The sequence below is a fragment of the Xiphophorus couchianus genome, chromosome 11 (genome assembly GCF_001444195.1).
Source record: "Xiphophorus couchianus chromosome 11, X_couchianus-1.0, whole genome shotgun sequence".
NCBI lineage: Eukaryota > Metazoa > Chordata > Actinopteri > Cyprinodontiformes > Poeciliidae > Xiphophorus > Xiphophorus couchianus.
Window position 1 is genome coordinate 2070373 of NC_040238.1, and position 19820 is coordinate 2090192.

The 19820-nt window shown below is 42.3% G+C and overlaps 1 protein-coding gene across 3 annotated transcripts; it reads right to left on the reverse strand.

Moving 5' to 3' along the window:
* Positions 1-314: 314 nt before the first annotated feature.
* Positions 315-19768, reverse strand: trappc11 (trafficking protein particle complex subunit 11). 3 transcript variants are annotated; one of them, XM_028031417.1, is made up of 30 exons: positions 16868-17185; positions 15564-15789; positions 14747-14916; positions 14536-14606; positions 14205-14319; positions 14023-14122; positions 13454-13527; positions 13215-13311; positions 12960-13093; positions 12002-12143; positions 11223-11316; positions 10678-10757; positions 9262-9340; positions 7823-7877; positions 7597-7742; positions 7452-7513; positions 6645-6777; positions 6139-6269; positions 5313-5438; positions 5029-5222; positions 4803-4951; positions 3887-4008; positions 3637-3756; positions 2459-2524; positions 2156-2312; positions 1960-2071; positions 1791-1882; positions 1557-1690; positions 908-1075; positions 315-811 (listed from the first exon to the last, which is right to left on the reverse strand). In XM_028031417.1, the coding sequence occupies exons 2-30, from the start codon at positions 15765-15767 to the stop codon at positions 767-769; spliced, it is 3372 nt and encodes a 1123-aa protein (XP_027887218.1). In that variant the 5' UTR covers positions 15768-15789; positions 16868-17185; the 3' UTR covers positions 315-766. The 3 variants fall into 3 exon arrangements, with proteins under 3 accessions (XP_027887218.1, XP_027887217.1, XP_027887216.1); XM_028031416.1 differs by lacking the exon at positions 16868-17185 and adding an exon at positions 19663-19768 and having other exon boundaries at positions 604-811; XM_028031415.1 differs by lacking the exon at positions 16868-17185 and adding an exon at positions 16611-16851 and having other exon boundaries at positions 604-811.
* Positions 19769-19820: the final 52 nt, after the last annotated feature.

Genomic DNA, 19820 nt, shown 5'->3' on the forward strand with positions numbered 1-19820 from the left:
ATTTGAATATACTTGAGTGAGATGAGTTCCAAAACTTAAATTTCCGTTTGGGATAAATAACACATTTTTGAATTGAACTGAATGTTTGGTAGGAAAATTCCAGATTGGCGGTGGAACATCATGTTTTTTTGCCATATGACAGACTTTATATATTTAAAGAAAGGATGGAAAGACCCAGAGATATTCTTGATAATTATCTGAAAGTAAAACTGGAAATCTAAAGAAAGAGCTGATCACAGAAGAAACCCTACCTCCAGAACATGAAGCTCGTTTTTGTGGAAAAGTGGTTCAAAAACACACCTGAGCCAAACACGGCCAATCAGAAATATATTTACTGATAAAAACATGGATGTGTTAAATATTTATTTCCCCCGCCAAAGCCTTAACTGTGTCACATTTTCACACGCAACAATAAGACACGGCAAGTTTTCCATTACTTCAGTATAATCATTCCTTCAACACATTCAAGTCATGGATTAATCTCCCAAGTCAACACACAACTCACATCACATCAGATTCCTCCAGGATTCTCCCGGATAAGACGGCATCAGTTCATGTTTTTGCTGCTTACACAATTCATGTCATCACTTTCACTCGCTGGTTGTTTCACGCTGAAACAACCGTCTCCTAAAGTTTGGTCGCCATTTTTTACAGAATGACAAGTAACAAATAGTGTTCATCGTGACGTCTCTGTGGAATGATGCATCTGAAAGAACAAACACAATGTTCCTTGGTGGTATTTACAGTAAACAGTTTCATTCTCTTCTCAGGCTGCGGCGATGGAGGCGTCGTCTGGCTGTCGACCCTGAGGCTGGACACAAAGAAGCAAGACGGCGTTTCAAGTCAGACCCGAAACTCTGACGTTCAGGGGAGAAAGGGCTCAGAGGTGGGCGGCACCGCCGGTTACCTTGACGAAGATACGCTGAGGCAGGAAGCGTCTCAGTGCGGGGCTGCTGGACGTCGGACAGCGCGGCAGGCTGATGTTGAGCTGTGGTAGAGTTTGGTAACCAGCCATCAGTGGGTAGTAATTATACAGCATCTGCTGCTCTGTGCTGGGGAGGACCCGCAGACGCACCTGTGTAGCAACGCGCACAGAAAATGTTCTTAATTTTGGGAGATTGGTGATCGGCAGATTTTTACACATGAAGCCGACCTCATCCACTGATCTAATCTACGGTGCTCATGGGAGGAGCACTGTCCTCTGCTCTCCCGTGAGAGAGGTTTGACTGATAGACCAAACCACCAGGTCATGGCTGCACATTTACAGTTAACAATAATTACCCCACTGCTGCCAACTCAGCAACTTTCTTGCTATATTGAGCAACACTTCAGACCAAAAAAATTGGTATCGGCCAAAATCAAAATCGGGGATCGGCCAAAAAACTGCAATTGGTGCACCCATAGTGCTAATTTACTTGGCTGTTTTATAAGCTTTCCGTTGAATATAGTTCAACATTGTATTGAAGCTTTGGTTATCGTCTGATGAGAAATCTTCAAGTAGTTTGACATTATATCCATGCTCTTATTTTGAAGTGGGTGGAGGTATGATGTCACACCTGTTTGAGTCCAGAGAACATGAAGGCATCCGATGGGTCAACAGCTATCTCCACCTCCTGCACCTGAGCCGTCCTGTTCTCGATGTGGTAACGAACTGGAAGGGAGTCTCTGACCCGCCCGAACGAAGGCAGATCTGACACACACACACGCAGACACACAACACGGCTGGCTGAGAGCAGAGTTGAAAACAGATAGTTTGGTAGGTCATAGAGAGAAGTGAGGCATATACTGACCAGCATAGATGTAAAGAGGGACAGACTCCAGGATGACATGAGGTAGCGTGACTGTAGTCTGGATGAGAGGGCTGTCTGCGTTGGAGCACTTCCTGTTCGACACAGCTAGACCTCTTAGACACGCCTTCATTCACACCGGTGTTCCTCTGGATGTGTGTGTTCAACATACCTCCTCCATGAGACGACGTACTGTCCTGTCGCCACCGTGTTGCTGCTGCTGGTGTCTGCAGGACATCGAAGACAGAAGCACTCACTGGCGCTTTCTCCTGTCTGCAGAACCACTGAACACACAAACGCAGCATCGTCAGCCCTGTAGCCGTAGTAGCTGTAACCCTGTGGCCCATCACCCTGAGCTGCCCTGGTACCTTGCTGCAGCTGGGACTGGAGCTGCGGCGTGCTGCTGGTCACCGTCAGCAGCTGCAGGGAAGATGAGCTCAGCAGGAGAGGCCAGGGTGAAGACGAGAGGATGTCTGTCATCAGCAGGAAGGGGATGTCCACCGCTACCTGCTCTAACGGCTCGAACTGGACACACACACACACACAGAGACTAGGATCAGTCCTCTGCTTACTACAAACCTCAACATAAAGTCCTCATAACTGCAATCTGTGCTAGTCAATATGGCAACATTTATAAAACGTTTAAAAACATCTTCGTGTGAGCTCCAGACCTTTGTAGATACAAACTTGACCGACACTTCAAATGGGACTACGGTCTCCACGGTCACCGTCTCATCCTGGAACACACAGAAAACAGCTGATTATTTCTCTACACAGGACAGAAAACACTAGTTATGCATGTACATCTAAATAATTAAGAAAATAATTGAAAAGTTCTTATTTCAGGAATTAAAAGAGAAAAAAGATTCATTATACACACAATGATATATCTCAGTTTTAGTTATTGAGTCTTATAGGAAATGAAAACTCCAAATATATCAATAAAAAAAATTATTAGACAACCTCTTTGTTTACAAATACAAAGAAACGGAACATAAAATATGAAAAAGTATGCCAGGAAAGTTATGTTCACGTTTTGATCTACACTAGTGTTCAAAGTGGGGGCCAGTAGGGGGCGCTAGGAGGGCCTCAGAAAGCTGGAGGGAAGATGACGGAAAAAAGCGAGACAAAAAAAAGAATCCAATAAACTTTTAATCATAATTTCCTTTTACTTATAAAATCTAATCTGTTTTTCAATTATACTTAAAATTATAGGTGTAATTTAATAAAAAGTTATTTGCTGTGGTAGTCTTTCTGACTGGCTGCCAGTCAAATTTATCAAGCTGTTCTGCTCATTTATGCTAAACCAAAGTAATAATTATTGAACAGTGAACAAAAACATTTTAAAAGTCTATGTCTCTCTATATATTGTGTAACATTGTCTGTGGGTTATCAGAGGAGGGTCCCAGCCAGAAGCTGAAGCTGTTTGGGGGTCGTGGCATGGAAACGTTTAAGAACCTCTGAGGAAAACCGACAGGCAAAAATCCTCCCTGCTAACACAGCTGGCTGTTTACAGAGAGCTGTCTGAGTGGATATTAATATATAATTGAGTGGAAGGAAAAAGTGTGGTAGTAAAAGCTGCTGAGGAAACAGGTTGTGGACAGACGCTGGAGTCAGAGCTTCAAGTTTCTCAGAAAGTAAGTAACTCCTCCTTATTGCTCTGGAGCGATTTTAAATTCCTAAGAAATTCAATGCTGGGTTTTCATCATCATCAACAGAAAAAAAAAGCAAGAAATATTTCCCTCCGGGTATAATGAGTCCATGTAAGTTCCCTATTCTGAACCAAATTACTGAAATACATAAATAATGCTCTCCTATGCTGAGCTGCAGAACAGAGGAGGCTCTCTACCTTATGACAGTTGCACACGATATGTCGTCCTTCCACGGCGGTATCGATGCTGTAGGCCACATGGAACAAGAAGATCCTCGGTCCGGTCGACACACACTTCATGTACACACACTTCTCCAGCTAGAGCCGAACAGAAGACACGGTTACCGGAAGAGAGAAGCTGTAGAGCCTCTGGTGTGTGTGTGTGTGTGTGTGTGTGTGTGTGTGCGTGTGTGTGTGTGCGTGTGTGTGTGTGTGTGTGTGCGTATACCTTCTCTCCTGGTGTCAGATCTCCCAGAGGCACATCGGTGAGCAGAGCGGGCGCGTTGTCGTCACACACACTGGACCCGTCTAGGGTCACATGGGTGGTCTGTCCTAAACCAGCCTCCTGGCCTGAAAACACAGAATGAAGCTCATTCTCACACAGTCACAGAATGTTGTTTTATGATGTCAAATTATAATATGAATATGATGTTTTGTGACTGATTTATAGAGATTAAACTTACAGATTCAGTTAATGAATTAGAATATTACTGAAAAGTATATTTATTTCAGAAACTTTATTATTATGTAAGACATTATGTAGATTACATACACAGGTGGATATTTTCCAGCATTTATTTTTGTTATTTATGATGATTTTCTGTTAATCATTAACGAAAACATTTAAAATTAGAATCAGACCAACAAAAAAAAACTATTTCTAAAAACAGAAATGTGGGCTTAATGAAAAGTATTTTTAATACCTGCTTAAAGGTTGATATTTTTAAAAAGGTACTTTTAATCTGACAATGAGCCTCATCAGAAAGCATATTCTAACATATTGAACAGGACTGGACAATAAGTCATTAGAAATATGTATCGCAATAGACAAGTTATCAATATCAACATATAACACACCTGAATTTTCACGAAACTAATAACCAGAACCACACTGCATTCTGGGAGATGTATGCAGAGGAAAGTCTTTAGCTGCTCAACCTCTCGCAGCAAGCTAAGCTAGGTGGACTCAATTAACTCACTCACTCCATGGTCACCTAGCAACAACCTGTTGAGTAACGTGAGCAGTGCCTCATCACTGCTTAAAAATAAACAACAACCGCATGGAGAGAAAACTGTGGATAAAATTTTAAAGTCCTTCAGATATTTAAAACAAACAACTAAATATGGAGGATAAACGAGTGAACCTGGTTTGAGACCGGCAGTGAGTTTGACATCCTTCGCCACGACGTCCTCCTGTGATTGGACGGTGAGGCTGATGCAGAACATCTCATTGGTGAGTGCAGGAGGCTGGTGGCTGAGCCGGACACAGATCCTGGGAACTCTGGAGATGATCCTGGACAGAAGCAGACGGCAGCAGGTCAGCTCACGGCCAGCTCACGGGCCTGCAGCAAGCCGAGGTCAGGACGTTACATGGTGCTGTGCTGCAGCGTCAAGGTGTCCCAGTCTAATTCCTGGCGTGCCTCGTTGCCCCGCCCCCATCGCCGTGACGACCTGCTGGCCTGCAGGGCCTCCTGGGTGGAGGCAGCATCTCCACCGGCGCCTCTCCAGCTCAGGAACACACAGCGGCCACTGTCGCCGCCCAGCATCATCTCTATACCTGTCATCTGCACACACACAATCAGTCACGTCTCCTGCTGCAGCTTCCCTCTCTGTCCCACACACACACACACGCATACATACAAGCATCGGCTTACCTCCACTTTTTTACCCACGTCTTCAGTTTTAGCCACAAAGCTGAAGTTGTAGCATCTGGGTTTCCCTGGTAACAGCGTCATGCTGTCCTGACCTGATGATTCCACCACACACCACTGGTTGTATTCCTGTGGGTGAAACCAGACTGACTCCAACTGTTCTGGATGAACAGTTTTCATCCAGAAACTGTTTGCATCAGTAGGATGACTCGCTCTGCCTGTATTCAGGTAAAGTGTTACATTTAAAGTAGGGGTGAACTTTAAAGTTAACAATATGTACACCATTAAATATTGTAATATACAGCTATGGAAAAAATGAAGATCCACTGCACTGAAGCCCATTGAAAACCTCCTGGTTATTCCATAAAATACTGATTTCTGAACTCTTCCTGAGTTCAAAGATTTGTATTGCTGTTTCTAAATGAACATGAACTTTGCATTATTTGAGGTCTGAAAACACTGCATCTTTTTCGTTATGTTGACCATTTCTCATATTCTGCAAATAAATACAAAATTTTTGCTTGTAATTCCGAAGACATGTTGTCAGTAGTTCATAGAATAAAAAAACAATGTTCATTTTACTCAAACATATATCTATAAAAAGTAAAATCAGAAAAACTGATCATTTTAAGTGGTCTCTGTGAATTTGTGTGAACATACAAACATTTGTGTGTTACACCTGAATTTCACCTGAATTTCCCCAGTGTGGGACAATAAAAGGCTGTTTTTATTTTATCCTCAGAATTCAGTGTGGAGTACAGTGACTATACAGTATACATTTCTTTACTTAAATAACCTAAATGAGCTTTCTTCAGAGTGTGGAGGGCACCTGGTTGCTGAGGCTGACGGTGAGCTTGCTGAATGACACGGGGTGCGGACAGTCAGCTCTGAGGAACACCTGCAGCTGGATGGGCTGGTCCACATGGAAGCTGGGTGACTGGAACCGGGCTTTGCATTGGACTGATGTGAGAGAAAGAAAGTTAACATGTGAAATACTGAGCTTCCTTATATGCTGCTTACAGAGAGACAGACTTATAGAGCGGCTCAGAATTATTCATACCTCTTAAAACTAGGGGTGATGATTCTGAACCAAACCGAAACCTACTGGTCTTTTTCCTCTTAGTTCCAACAAGCTCCACTGTTGTACTTATTTTTTCAGGTTCTATGATAAAACTGGATATTTCTAGAGTTTTTGGTCCGTTGCCTCTCATTTTAAAAATTTAAACACTGAAGTTCCCAAGGAGTTTAGGTTTGGCTTTGAAGACAAGCAGCTAACATCCCTGTTTAATTTTAAGCAGCTGTTGGAAATAAACGGGTATGTGTGTGTTTACTAACTGAATGGGATGTAGTCCTGCATTTCCACCGTCAGCTCATTGGATCCAGACAAAGCCATGCGGTCGGTCCATAGTGACCTGGCAGCACCAACTGAAGATTGATCACATTCAGACTCAGCCTCTGGAATGTCGTTCTGCAAACAGGAGGACACAATATGAACACCTGGTGCATTGTGGGCTGTTTAGCACTCCATGTGTGTTAGCACACAATGGCTAAGTTATTTTAAAGGGGCAGTGTTTAGGTTTTTCAAGCGTATAATGCCATTTTATAGCAAAATAAAGTAACTATGTTACCTTCAGTTAAAAATAAATAAAATAAAAATATTATATATATCAAGTAAGACTAAAATAAATTTTACTTCCTGATTTAACACCTTGAAATTGGGCCTCTGTCTCTTTAAAAACTGCTGCTCTTCCTGAAACATTGCCTTCAAGAGGTCATCCCAACTATTAATCCTTTAACAACGTTAAATCAGCGTTGCACTGAGATGTATTTCCTATAATGAGCATAGCAGGTGTTTGCTAATTGCTGCTGGCTAGTCTGAAGGGGTTATGTGGGGGAGTTACTCTGAGGAGGAGCTGTGTCTTGAAGGCGGCACTAGGTCAACCCAGGCATTTAGCACAGCTGAATGGTTGTCATGGAGATTAAATGATTTCTCAAACATGCATGAAAGAATTAAGCCAACACTCCAGTTATGTTTTTGATGAGGAAATAATATTAGAACATAATCTAAAGTTCACAAAAGTTGATTTTACATGATCCTGCCCCTTTAATAGAGGAGGTTCTGGTTTATCCCTTTTCTCTTACCATTAAAACTTTAAAGAGGTTCTTCTCTATCCTGGATTTTTGCTCCTCTTTCAGGGTAGAAGCTGAAGGACAAAACAAAAGTAGTTTGTGGGTTTCAGTAAAACCCTCCAGCGTTATCTGTAAGGGTGATTCGGGGTCCTGGTACCTCTGCCCAGCAGCTCCATGCAGTAGATGACATAGTCTTTGACACTGGCCATCAGATAAGCACAGTGCAAAGCTGTGGTCAATATGGCCGTCAGCAGAGGCCACCAGCGTTCTGTGCGATAGTCACACATCACGTAGTCCAGCAGCCTGACCAAACACAAACACAGAGCATGTAGCAGCTCCTCCTTGAAAAGCTAACAGTGGAACACGTGCAGCACGGGGCTCACTTTAAGGCTTTAGTGTAGTCTTTAGCATGGTAGTATTCCTCTCCCATCTGCACCACTGCAAAGGAGAAAGAAACTAAAACTTAGACACAAGATAGTCAACAGGAGTCATGATCTACATATGTCAGTAAGTAGAGATGCACCAATTTGAAAATTTGGGCTGATATCAATAACCAATATCAACAATGCTGTTATGACTGATAAACAATATTTACGACATGATAAATATTTTAAGGTTGCAACTAATGATTATTTTAGTTATCAAATACTATCAATTAGTTATCAGATACTCTGAATTATCTCGCATTCTCACTAAAACCAGGAAGATAGAGCACATAACACCAGTTTTAAAGTCCCTCCACTGGCTGCCTGTAGCTCAAAGAATAGACTTTAAAATACTGTTGTTAGTTTATAAATCACTGAACGGCTCAGCACCACAATACATTCAAGACCTGCTGTTGTTGTATCAACTTTCCAGACCTCTCAGGTTCTGGTTCTGCTCTGCATCCCCAGAACCAGAACCAAACGAGGAGAAGCAGCATTCAGCTGTTATGCACCACAAATCTGGAATAAACTTCCAGAAAACTGTAAAACAGCTGAAACACTGACTTCTTTTAAATCTTGACTAAAACCCCACCTGTTTAGAATTGTGTTTGAAACGTAATCAAGTACAAATTTAATGATGGCACTTGACAATGTAATGTTTTGATTGTTGATTCTATGTTGCATGACTTTGTGTTTTTGTGTTTGTTATGATGTAAAGCACTTTGAAATGCCTTGCTGCTGAAATGTGCTATACAAATAAAATTTGATGGATTGATTGATTGAAACAATTTATTGCCTAAAATGCAATAACAGCATTATTTTAGAGAATGTTTCATCAGTTACAGTAAACGATGAATCTGCAGCCAAACAATCCTTCTTACATCAACATGTGAAAAGCTCAGCACTTTCAGTACTGAGGTGTAGGGATGATTTGGGGATTATTATTTGGATTAATAAGTGGACAGAAAAGGTGCTTAATAATTTTAGAGAATTTTACTTTATTACTGTTCTAAGAATGTTGTTTTTAGATGCGTTTTGAGTCTGTTTACTTTCGTCAGCAATTAATCGATTCTTGAATTAGTTGACGGTTATTTCTATAATCGATTCGTCATGATCACTACCCTTCCGATACTTTGAAAAACACAAGCATACTTCTGACTTCACTACTGCTTCTCTGCTTCCCCACAATCCTTTCCTGCATCACTATCACATGACCAACCTCACGCCTTCCCTCTCCAGAAGGAAGCAAACAAAACGGAAATAAATATTGCTTGTTCATATCAGCTCGATTTTATTTACGATACGTTAAAAAAATGGCTAGTAATGTTTGACACCGACGTCAGTGCTGATATCCGGTGCTGTTAGAAAGGCTGAATGGAGAAGAGACAAACACTTACTGAGGTGACTCTTCATTCGAGGGCACTTGTACTTCTTGAACTGGGCCACAGCGTTACTGAGAAGTGCTATTATCAGCTCCTGTGAAGGCAGACGCAGACCCAGTGGGTTTTACTTCAGTAGACCGGAGCAGCAGAAGGTATTCACACCGTTCTTTAAATCAGAAGCTGCCTGAGACCAGGACTGGGCTTCAGAACACATGCTGCAGGAGATCCAGAGGATGATGCTCACCATCATCCACTGGGATTTTACAGCCATTTAAGGTTTTTCCATCTGCTTCTGCTTATTTATTACATTTTCAGGAAGTGTTTTGAACTTCATCAGTTCTCAGCAAAAAGGTTCGGCTTACAGCATTCACACTGCATTTTAGCAGGAAATGCTTTTTCTAGTTCTATACTGAGATAGATATAGAGATGTGGTAAAAAGAAAGAACATGTTTTAAACCGCTGGAGCGGTTCGCAGCCGAGTGTGAAGCGGCCGGGATGGGGATCAGTGCCTCCAAATCCGAGGCCATGGTCTTGAGCCGGAAAAGGGTAGAGTGCCTTCTCCGGGTCAGGGGGGGTGTCCTGCCCCAAGTGGAGGAGTTTAAGTATCTCGGGATCTTGTTCACGAATGGGGGAAGAAGGGAGCGGGAGGTCGACAGGCGGATTGGCGCAGCGTCTGCTGTCAAGCGGGCGCTGTACCGGTCCGTCGTGGTGAAGAGAGAGCTGAGCCAAAAAGCGAAGCTCTCGATTTACCGGTCGATCTACGTTCCCACCCTCATCTATGGTCATGAGCTTTGGGTCATGACCGAAAGAACGAGATCGCGGATACAAGCGGCCGAAATGGGTTTTCTCCGTAGGGTGGCTGGGCTCTCCCTTAGAGATAGGGTGAGAAGTTCAGTCATCCGGGAGGGACTCAGAGTTCCTTCACATCGAGAGGAGCCAGTTGAGGTGGCTTGGGCATCTGGTCAGGATGCCTCCTGGACGCCTCCCTGGTGAGGTGTTCCGGGCACGTCCCACCGAGAGGAGGCCCCGGGGAAGACCCAGGACACGCTGGAGAGACTATGTCTCTCGGCTGGCCTGGGAACGCCTCGGGATTCCCCTGGAAGAGCTAGAAGAAGTGGCTGGGGAGAGGGAAGTCTGGGCCTCCCTTCTGAAGCTGCTACCCCCGCGACCCAACCTCGGATAAGCGGAAGAAGATGGATGGATGGATGGATGTTTTAAATTCTGCTGATCCACACATGCAGGAGTTTTGTAACAACTAATTAATGAATAGATTTATATAGATGACTCAAATAATTTCACTTCACTTATATTTCATAAATAATGTCTGTGGATTCAGTGTCATTTTTTGAAACCTGTTGCTGCTATTAACTAGATGGAGTTGTGACTATGATTAAGAGCAGCTTCCATAAAGCCAGATGGGAGTTTCCTTACAGAGTGTGGGACATCTCTCTCCTTAATCTGCAGAGCCAGGATCCCCAGCTTCTCCTTCTCTGGATCTGTTGGATCAATACCTAGAAATCACAACAATGGTGTGAGTACACAAGGCCTTTCATTCAAACCCTGTGTTAGCTTCTTAATCAGGTGGAGAACTTTACTTTAAATTGTTTTTTATTGACTGAAGACCTTCAAAGTGATCTGAAGCAACAACTTAACTTTCAAAGTTTTCAATTCAGAAATACTTTATTCATCCTAAAGATAAATGAATGTTATTCCAACTCTTATCATCCAAGTTTGCCACAGATAGACTAAAAGTCTCCGTGTGTGTGTGTGTGTGTGTGTGTGTGTGTGTGTGTGTGTGTGTGTGTGTGTGTGTGTGTGTGTGTGTGTGTGTGTGTGTGTGTGTGTGTGTGTGTGTGTGTGTGTGAATGAGTGTGTAGGACATGTTGTAAGGACAGTTTAGATTTAGTGATGCTGCTTTATAGTCCTGATGTGGTCCAGGTCTACTTTAGTAGTTCAGGTTAAAAAGAAAAACATACTCTGGTGTCCTTGTCTCCAAGGTCTCTGTCCATAGAAGTCCAGTCCTCCACTCTGGGTGTCCAGAGGATCTGGGGAAGGATAGGTCGTCCCCGCCTGCAGAAACCAACAGTGAAATCCTCAGGTCAAAGGTATCCAAACGTTATGACCCGGGGGCCAAAACTGGCAAAATTAAACTACAGGCAGTGTGGTATTTTCTTTAAATTAAAAATGCCACACTTTGGACACTCCTCCCCTAGGTGGACTCAGGCCTGGTCAATACATATTTAGGAAAACAAATACTTTTTTATGCATTTTGCCCTTTCATCCACACAAAAACTCTATTTAATATCAATAAAAACAATTATTTATAAAAAGTCTGAACAAAAAGGAAATTCTATTTGTATTTGTGTGCCTAAATGGGAAAATTGAGTCATGGGGTTCCATGTATTACAGTCTGCAACAAATAATGCGGCAATATATCCACATACTTGCTTTGACATGATTTCTAGACCACACAGATCCACAGGTTTAACTGGTGCCATATTTAACTCCTGTCAGAAAGTTGTGGTTGTTTTGAAGCTGATTGGCTGACAGGTTTTAGTTTTGCGCTACACTGCCCCCTATGGGTGTGGCATGTTTATAACAACGCTCAGGAATGGATTTGTGTGGGTTCATGAGGGTGAAAACTTTTCTGAAATCAATCTGGTGTGCACAATGTTATTTTTTTAGAATGATGTGGAGGATATATTTGTATTTGAAAACACCAGGCTAGGTGTGTACAGAACGGTGTGTGTCTGACCTGACAGAGCTGCTGGGCCATCTGCTTCCTGTCCTGGCTGTAACAAGCGGCCTGCTGGTAGTAGAAACCCGGGTTCTGAGTCTGGATGGCGGTCAGTCCCAACTTTATGGCCTCATCGAACAACTCGCCAAAAGACTGGAACCTGGTGGAGAGCAAAACGCTGTCTGAGACCTGATGCACAGCCTGCACATGTTTACAGCACTGTCTGGCTCCAGGACTCATCAGGTCTTTGACTCTGATACCAGTCAATGGTTCACTCTCCCACTGCACCTTTCTGAACTCATTAAGGCTCACACGCACACATACAATCATGCAAGGCTTTCCGATATGCATCTGTGACAGAAATACATAAGTTGTTTTTTTTTCCTATTAGAACATGTAGGACACACTGCAAAAACACAAAATCTTATCAAGTAGTTTTGGTCTATTTTCTACTGCAGATATCTTAGTACACGTGAAATAAGAGTAACTAACTTACAAGAGACTTTTTGGCAAGATATATTAGGAGCTTGTTTTAGGCTTTTGCACCAACACTGAGTCAACTGGTGCCTCAGGCACTAAGCTTGTTGAAACAAGCAAGAAATCCATTAATCATATGATAAATAAAAAAGCAACTATTTGTTCATTGTGTACATGCACTCCCATTTGCACATGAATAACACTTCAACAAAAATATTTTCCAGATATAGTTTAAGCTTGCAGTCAATCAATCAATCAAATTTTATTTGTATAGCACATTTCAGCAGCAAGGCATTTCAAAGTGCTTTACAGTCATGGAACAGTCATAGGACAGTCATGTTATTGCCAGATTCTAAAATGGGGCGAATACATCCTGAGATGTGCAAAAGTATTATTAATTATCAAACTAATACTCCAAACTACAGTGTACAGGTTTCCCTCTCCTGATGGTGCCTTAGCTTTCATGGTGATGTGTTTAAGTGCAGCGTGTGCATCTCACTGTTTGGACATCCATGCAGAGTGCTCGAAGGCCAGCTCAGCGCAGCCGATCTTCTTCTTACACAGGTCGATGTGCTTCCTGAACTGAGCTATGGCGTCTAGAGGAGTGTTGTGCTGGAAACACAGGCGGCAGATCTGCAGACGTTACACACACACACACACACACACACATGAACACCCCGGGTCTCCAGACATCAAACTGAACCAATCCACTCAGTCTAAAGATACATCTGGACTCAGAGGAGCAGGACTGGACCTTGTAGTTGATGAATCCTGCCATGGTCTTGATCTCCAGCATGTTGGTCTCATGCGCTCGGAGCTCATGCACCAGGCTGTAAGCAGCTCTGTAGTACCTGCAGCCATAGAGACAAATGGGTCACTTCTCAGCAGCTCTAGGTCACAGCAGTGTTACATGATTATCTTAGATAAGTCTTGTTTCCCCCTTAAAACAGGAGAAATATTTAAAACAGTTTAAATGTCATGGTTTAAACTTACTTGAGAGCGTTCTGGGTGTCTTGCTTCAGTTCACTGAGGAAAGCCATTTTAAACTGATGTCTGACGAACAGCAGCTGCCATGAGCAACACCAGGAGGAAACACACACACACAAACACCGGGGAAGAGAGGAGCATTATATGTGCATGATAACACACTCAACACTGTTCACTTTATTGATTTAAAAAACAAAAAGAAAACCCATGTTTCATTTTCTGTCTACTTCAGCTTGATATATTACTGCCACAGTTTAACCTGGGTTTGTCCACATTACACCAGTTCAAGCAATTCATGTTTGTTTTAAAGCATTAAATACTGTTCACTGTGAAAATATGGCAGATATCTGTACAGTAGGCTGACTTTACTGACAACTGTAAGGAAAGAAGGGAATGAATGAAAGATGTAGAGGAGGACACAGCATTTTGACAACAAAGGGAAAAAAGTTTGGAAATATCCATATTTTTCCCTACTTTTATTTTCTTCACACCTGAAAACTAAATGCCTTTCCCCCTCTTCTTGGCAAGTCTATGGTTGTAAGGTGGCAGAGCGGGGAGTCAGCAGCCAGGCCTACCTGATGGGTGGTCTTGTTGAGGAACTCCTTATGGGATTTGACCCGACGGATCTCTGTGTAGTAGTAGGTCTGAGCATGCTCATAGAAGGCGTTCTCCAACCTTAGAGGTGACACCAACAGACAGGAAGCTGAGCTCACACTCCAGCCAATCAGACCCACCCAGCTGCAGGCGCTTCCTGTACCTTATGATGTAGCCCACTAGGTGGTCGGTGTGAGGCAGGACAAACAGGCTCTTCCCAGACAGGTCGCAGGAGCTACAGAGAGCTGAGGCTCTCTCTGACGCCACCAGGTCCTCTCCTGACAACACACATGATTCAGACAGGAACTACATGGAATGCTGGGAAAATACAAAGGTAATCAGCTTCACACATACACACAAACACAGCATACCCACTTCCCAACCATGCACTACATTCTGCTGGGTTTCTACATGAGTTCCCAATCAACACACACACCGACAAAAAAAGGTGAAAAAACTCCAGAGGGTGTGATTACTTCTGCGAGACGTTTTACCTGGAGGTAGAGGAGTTTTCTTTTGGATTAAAACCACCGCCACTTTGGTGTTTCTGCCCTGCAGACTGGTCCTACAGCCGAACAGAACCAGTTCCAGTTCGGTTAAAACCCGCTTTGCTAGCCACACACCTAAGCTAACTCATACTGCATGTTAGTATGGACCAGACAGTGTTACTGTAACCTGAGCACAGTAATAACCACGCCTCCCCACCTGACAATTTCCACTTTAGTCGCGCATTCCGACTGCTTCTCCTTCCACTGCGGGTCGTCCCAGTCCAGCTCGTAGAACAGAACCACCAGGGCAGGGACCAGGTTCAGGTGTTTGTTCATCCAGCCGGTCTTCACGATGCCTTTTGGGATGTACCACTCATACGACGTTCGCTGGGCACACAAGACAAAATATTCATGGCAACTAAGAAGAAAAGAAAATGTATTCCTTTTTTTGGCCGCTTTTAAATGTTGATCCAGTAATCAGCGGGTGTTAAACTACTGCTAGTGATGTAGAAAGATCATATATAGAAATGTAGTTATAATTTTGAGATATTCAAGCCAATTCAATTCAGAAATTCTTTATTACCCAAAGGTAAATTGAATGTTGCCGTAACTCTCTTTATCCAAGTATTTTAGAGTCATTCTGGATGGTGAAGTTGTGGGAAGGAAAGATCTCAAGTAGCAGTCAGTCTTGCAACAGATATGAAGAGGTTTCTGACTGAAGATTGTTGCTAACATGCTAACAGCTAAATATCTGTGTAGCAGACCATATTTCACATTAACATGTCCTGGATGACGCCATCAGTTGTTATAGATCAGGTACTATTTGGGTTTTTGAGATGCTATTCAGCCACTCCAAGTTGTAAAAACAGTAGTTTGTTGCAAAGGTTACACATTATAGCAACCACTGAAAAGTAAAAAACTAAAAGCAAAATTCCTTCCAGCTGCACAATGTCCAGAACCAGAGAGAATAATTGTACAAACAGCAACTCCTCCACCCAAAAGCAAATTAACAAATTCTAGAAGCCGTTGCTCACCTTAGTGCGGCATTTGGGATACTCATGATCTCCTGGGAGAACCTTGAAAGAGATGGGGACTCTGTCAGCGCGCCGGTTGGCACAGAAAGCGTCCCAGATGGCGCGATGCACCGCGTTGTACACCACATCCAGACCGGTTAAAGCTACGAAAGCCATGGGCCGGCAGCATAGCTCTGGGGGAAGTTCCCACTGGGATCCTGCCATCACAATGGTTCAGCAGACAGACCTGATGAGAGCAACATGTCATTACAGGGAGGCTGACACTCAGTCTTTAGGATTCTGACCGCCCACCAGGTCATGTCTGCAGTTAGCAATAGTCACCCCACTGTTTCTTACAATATTTGACAGAATTTCAGACAAAAAAGTGCAATCCGTGGACCCTAGTTACAATCCTTATTATTTGTTATTACTGGATGAACTTTTGAAAATTTCAGATAATAATATAAACATAATCAGAGTATCATGCATTACATCTTTTTATCATTCTTATAATTTGAGCCAACAAACCCATGCTTCATTTAATAATTGGTTACTTCATAAAGCAAACAGAACGTTTTCAACTATATTGAAAATATCTATTGTTATGACATGAGTATGTGCTTACTTAGAATATACTTCAATGTGATTTTAATAGATATTGATAACAATATATATATATATATACTGTATATATCCTGCATGAACTAATGCGAGATTGGCTAAATAAAGGAACTGTTACAAGTTAATTAGGCGTAATTTATTCTAACAGTAAACAGGCAGGTAAATGAACACAAATCGTTACAAACACGTTTCAAGGGAATAAACACTTTTTAGATTCATTCACTTTAAAATTAATTATATACAATTTTTGCATACTAATTTTCCAACAGTTTGGTGAATAGCACAAAAATAAACATTTTTGACTCAAAAGCGGTATTGGATGGAGTTAAATCAATGACATATCGGAATATAGCAGACAGAAGAAAAGTCCAGTCGAACAGCAGCTAAGCAGAGTTTGTGAACAGGAGGTCACAAGACTGAGAGGCTAACAATGACAGGTCTGTTTACCTGGTCCAGCCCGAAGCCCAGCCCGGGTTACAACAATTCATGTGACAGCAACATGGAAACCTGCAGGATCTCCACAGAGAGGCTGCCAGTGGGGATTTTAGATAATACGGATAATCCAGTCGTGCAGAAGCTCAAATCTTAAGTCGAAAGCGGAACTAAGATAACCGGGCTAGGCTAACACGTAGCGTTTGGTCATTCTGTATAAGAAAAAATAATTCTTATCCTAAACGTGATCAAGAAGGTTTGGAGTAGAATACCTCAGTGACATCTTTTTAGGCGACTTGCTGACAGCAGCGCAGCAGGCTCAGGCTGCACTTCATGGACTGAAACAGAGAAGCTAGGAGCTAGCTAGCTAGCTACTGCTGGGCGAGGCCACTGAGCCTCAACGCACTTCTAACCGGAAGCTGTCCGGTTCTGCTGTCGGTTGATTCCTCTTCTGCTCATCAGCGCATAGCTCATCATTAACCTGTCAACCTCAACCAAACTGAAAATACCAGTTATTCAAGCCGGCAGTGACAACAACAAACTCCGGAGCTAGTTAGCTACCTCCGGTTAATTATTACTTCCGGTTCAACTTGTCAAAATAAAATTGTACAAGTTTTTTAAAAATAATAAAGAAAATAAGGACAGCTGTCTTATCGCTGCTTTGCACAAATGTCCAAACTTTATGCTAATGTAACAATTATTTGATTTTAGAATTTAAATTCCTCTAGCCTTGTATTGTCATAGACTTTTTCTGCTCAGTTTGTCTGTGAAGTGTGCCTTGTCATACTGTTTTTATATCTCCGATCAAGTTTTTTTTAAAGAAGGAAAACTGTCGAGAAGTATGATTGGCAAAGATAAGAATAACTGCAGAAATACACAGACAGCCTAAACAAATCAATTAAAGTCACAAAATGCAACATAATAAAAGTGTTACATAAACGGAATAACTGATTGTTATTGGGATGAAGAACTTTTAACTCAAATCAATTGCACATTTTACTATTTTTTGTAATTAAAGTATCATTATGAAATGCATTCATATTTATTAGATCCAGTTACAGCCCCAAAACATGTTCATAGAGGCAGCCAGACCAAGCCAGTAAAAGTTGTGGAGCAGCACATCCGAAAAAATAAAATTAAATAAATAAATAAATAATGGAAGGCCATCAGTGGCCTTGGTCAGTCATATTGACTATGTTTCTGGCTGCAGCCACAGGACCCATGTCACAGAGTGGGACTCTGAGCAGAATAAACAAGCTATTCTCTGTCATGTCTTCAGCTTTCCCTGTGGGAGCCGATCCACTCTCCAGAGACAGGCCCAGGAAAAACAACACAAAAACTGGAGTTTCCAGACTCAGTTCATCCCTCTCCCTGGGGATTACTGATTTCCATGAGACTCACCACACTGATGTGTTTGTCCTGCTGTTAAGAGGGTCAGAGGGAGTACACTTCTTAGTCTGTATCACTGAAGTGCTCAGTCACGCTCCAGCCAGTACACATCTGCTCAAGAAAACTTTGTGGAGGATGAACTTCCTCAGGACACTGGAGTGCATGGGAACTCTCCCCTGAGTCCTCGCCATCTTTCATTGGGAGCACTTTAAAGCTTTGAGACCAGCTGTGTTACAGCCTGGCATCACAACTGCAGTCTGACTGACAGGACGATTTAAAGGAGAGACGCAAGAAGAAAGCCTTATTTACTGAAGACCTCAGTCTTCCTCTTTCTGTTAAATGTCTTCCCAACACGATGATAAACATATCAATCCACTGGTTCAAGAATCGGCTTTGTTCCATTCAGTGGATCGCCTGCTGTAGACAGCAGCTGGAGGACAATCTGACCACTTTGTTCTCACTTTCTTCTTACTCTTCAACTTGCATTATTTACTGTTATTTCAGCTTTTAACTATTTGTATTCTATACACTATTTGTGTTATTTTTTCCTAAATAGAAGCTGCACCTGCAGTCTGAGCTTTCCGTTTGGCCTCCTGTAGCAGAGCATCAGTTCAGAGAATGCTGCCAACAACTACTGCTACTAACTTGTTGCTTTTCATGAACAAGCTCCTCTCAGTTCATCCGTTTCTTTTTTGTGTCTCTGCTTTGTCTTCTCAAACCCCCCAGTTAGTTGTGGCAGATGGCCGCTTGTACTGAGCCACGTTCTGGTTCTGTTAGAGGTTTCTTCCTGTTGAAGGGGAGTTTTTCCTCTCCACTGTTGCTACATGCATGTTCAGTTTAAGGGATTGCTGCAAAGTGAATGACACAACACAAACAATTGTTCCTACATGTTGGTCCAGGAAGACTGACTGCTGCAAGGCACTGACTCCATGCAATCTTAGATAGAAACTTTTTTAAACTAATCTGAATAATAAACTGAGCTTAATGATAATGACTTTGATAACTGGGATCAGTTGGAATGTATATTTGATTGAATTGAAATTACATTTGTTGTAAACTGCCTGAAGACAACATTTGTTGTAAGTTGGTGTGATATAGATAAACTGAATTTGAATTGTATTGTTAGAGTACAATTCAATTGTATGAACTGATAGTTGGAGAAAGTGTCACGTTGGACACAGATGACCTTGCCCAAAACGCTGAAGGTCACAGAGTGATAAAATCGCAGATCATAAGCAGAGGGAAGAAGAAAATATGATATTGGCATCAGAAGATTTTCTGATATGGTTCAGCCTCATGTATGGAAGGAAAGAATCTGTTAACTTGCAGAAGCTGCATTCTATCTGAGTGCCAATATGCAGCCAACTCCTCAGCATCACATCATGAAACTCTGTTTGACCCATAAGAAATCAACAGCAAAAAAACCTGCAAGACATAAAAACATCAGGCTTATTGAATTTTTTTAGGTTACTGTTAGAATGTGAAGTTCACAAGCAATGAAACCTTCAAGTGACATTGACTTTACAGTACTAATAATCCCAGCTGTTGGTTTATCTTCTAATAATAATAATTATACTACTATTGTTGACATTTCTAGGAAACATTGAGGTATCACATTCCAAAGATTATTAAACCGACCTGGGAATGACTCTGATGCAGCAGCCAATCAATTAATTACCTTCTGTTTTCCACGCAGGAGCGGAGCCCCGAGCAGCTGAGGGGAGGGAGCAGTCTATTTATAAAAGCCCAGACCGCAGCAGATCTGAAGCGAAGCTGCAGCCTGGCCGACTCTGTCTGGATCCGCAGGTCTGCAGCGAGAGCAGCCCGGAGCGCACA